The following is a 2413-nucleotide window of genomic DNA, read 5'->3' as shown; positions in this document are numbered from 1 at the left end:
AAACATGGAAGACGATTTTCTAAAGTTATGTATACTAGAATTCTATCAAATCGGGAGACGCGTGATAGAGAATGGCTAGTGTATTGGAAAGAGGTTGACAAACTCTTTTTCTTTTGTTGTAAGCTTTTTAAGCAAAGACATATGAACGGTGGGTTGGAAAATGAAGGTTATGAGGATTGGAGACATGCTTCTTAGGCTCTTAAAGAGCATGAGGTTAGTTTTGAACATCTCAAGAATATGAATCAATGGTTTGAAATGCATCAAAAGTTGGAATGCAATGAAACAATTGATAAAGTAGCATATGAGCAATTTAAAAAAGAAAGAGATTATTGGAAAGAAGTCATTTTTAGGATTATTGCTCTTGTCAAATTTCTTGCTAAACATGGTTTAGCATTTCGCAGATCAAACGAGAAATTGCATCAAAAGAGCAATGGAAACTTTTTGGGTTTGGTTGAGATGTTGGAAGAGTTTGACCCAATTATGAAAGAGCATGTGCGACGTATCATGAGTAATGAGCTCCATATACATTATCTTGGGCATAATTTTCAAAACGAGTTAATACAATTACTAGCTCATCAAATTAAAACGGAAATCATCAAAAAGATAAAGCAAGCAAAGTATTACTCCATAATACTCGATTGCACCCCCGATACAAGTCACCAAGAACAAATGTCCATAATTGTGAGGTATGTCAATTTTAACTCTAATTATGTGACCGTTGAGGAATCTTTTTGGGTTTTTTGGTTGTTGATGATACTACCGGTAAAGGACTTTTAGAAGTTACATCTAAGGAATTAGAGTCTCTTGGTCTTAATATTGATGATATGCGCGGTCAAGGCTATGATAATGGAGCAAACATGAAGGGGAAACATAGTGGAGTTCAAAGGAGATTCTTAGAAAAAAAATCCTAGAGCTTTGTATAGTGCCTGTGGGTGTCATAGTCTTAATTTTGCATTGTGTGACATGGCTAATACTATTACTAAGTCTAGAGAATTTTTTGGAACAATACAACGGATTTATACTATCTTTGCCAATTCCATTAATAGGTGGCAAGGTTTAAAAGAGAACGTTAAAGGGTTGACTCTTAAGTCATTGTCTACCACTCGTTGGGAAAGTCGTGTAGATAGTATTAAGCCTATTAGAACTCAACTTGTAGATGTAAGAAAAGCTTTGCAACAAGTTAGAGCCTCTGATAAAGATCCTAAAATTCAAAGTGAAGCTAAATCACTTGAAAAGTATGAAGTTGGTGAATTTGAATTTTTGGTACAAATTGTCATTTGGTATGAAATATTATCAAGCGTGAATGTCGTGAGCAAAAAGTTGCAATCGAATGATGTGGTTCTTGATGTTGCTATTGATGAAGTGGACAAATTGATTAAATACTTCAAGAATTATAGAGAAGTGGGGTTGTCTAAGGCGTTTGATGAAGCTAGAGAAATTGCCAAGGAAATGGGTGTTGATGTAGAATTCCCTCGAAAGCGTGTGATACATAGGAAAAAACAATTTGATGAGACTTCAAGTGTAGAAGAAGTTACTTTTTCACCCGAGGAGGATTTCAAAGTAAATTACTTTTTATGCATTGTTGATCAAGCTATAGTTTCTCTTGAAACAAGATTCGACCAATACCAAAAATTTGAACAAAATATTTGGTTTTTTGTTTCCTAAAAAGTTGAAGACACTTGATGAAAAAGATCTTAAGTCTTGTTGTTATCGTCTCCAAGATGCATTGAAATATAAAGAAGAATCAGACGTCGATGCTAATGAACTTTATTTGGAGTTGAAGTTGATTGAGACATTCTTACCGAGTCACATTGTTAGCCCTTTTGATGCTTTAAATAATATCAAGAGGCTTGGTTATTTCCCTAATGCTATAAATGCATATAAAATGCTTTTGACAATTCCGGTAACGATGGCATCGGCAGAAAGAAGCTTTTCAAAATTGAAGTTGTTGAAGTCTTATTTGCGATCGACAATGTCGCAAGAAAGACTTAACGAATTGGCAATGATATCTATTGAAAATGAAATATTAGAAAGTATGGACTATAAAGACTTGATCAAGAGCTTTGCTTCCCAAAACGCTAGGAGAGCCTCAAAATTTGCTTAAGTTCAATCATTTTGATTCACTACTTTTTTTGTTTATTTTATAACAGTTGTACTCGTATTGTGGTTTTTTTAATATATAATCGATGAGTTTATATTATAAGGAGGAGACCCAAAATTTATCTCGCACGAGGCCTAAAATTTTTTTATCATTCTCGAAGACGGGGCCTGCTATGGGTTGTGTGCATCAAAAATAAAAAATCAGTTTTCTTTTTTGTTTTTTATGCCACAAGGCAACCCACCTCAAATAAGATTGCCAATAAATGTGTGTCTTAGGCTGATTCTTGTGGCTCGCCAGCGCGTGACGCGAGCC

The 2413-nt window shown here is 34.6% G+C and overlaps 1 protein-coding gene across 1 annotated transcript; it reads left to right on the top strand.

The window, feature by feature from the left end:
- Window positions 1-237: 237 nt before the first annotated feature.
- LOC143625326 (uncharacterized) lies at window positions 238-2104 on the top strand. The gene is made up of 3 exons (XM_077095692.1): window positions 238-686; window positions 1047-1560; window positions 1670-2104. Exons 1-3 carry the CDS (start codon window positions 238-240, stop codon window positions 2102-2104), a joined length of 1398 nt encoding a protein of 465 aa, XP_076951807.1.
- The last annotated feature ends 309 nt before the right edge of the window (window positions 2105-2413 follow it).

The sequence above is a fragment of the Bidens hawaiensis genome, unplaced genomic scaffold (assembly GCF_021521415.1).
Source record: "Bidens hawaiensis isolate Kalapana, Puna unplaced genomic scaffold, B.hawaiensis_p1.1 tig00004101_1, whole genome shotgun sequence".
In the NCBI taxonomy this organism is placed as follows: Eukaryota; Viridiplantae; Streptophyta; class Magnoliopsida; order Asterales; family Asteraceae; genus Bidens; species Bidens hawaiensis.
This window is presented reverse-complemented; position numbering and strand designations above follow the sequence as displayed.

Bases quoted from the DNA above. Each gene is read 5' to 3' on its own strand.
- LOC143625326 (XM_077095692.1), top strand. From the start codon at position 238: ATGAATCAATGGTTTGAAATGCATCAAAAGTTGGAATGCAATGAAACA. The intron at 687-1,046 runs GTATGTCAATTT...TTCCATTAATAG, and splicing joins CAAATGTCCATAATTGTGAG to GTGGCAAGGTTTAAAAGAGA. The intron at 1,561-1,669 runs GTAAATTACTTT...TTTCCTAAAAAG, and splicing joins CACCCGAGGAGGATTTCAAA to TTGAAGACACTTGATGAAAA.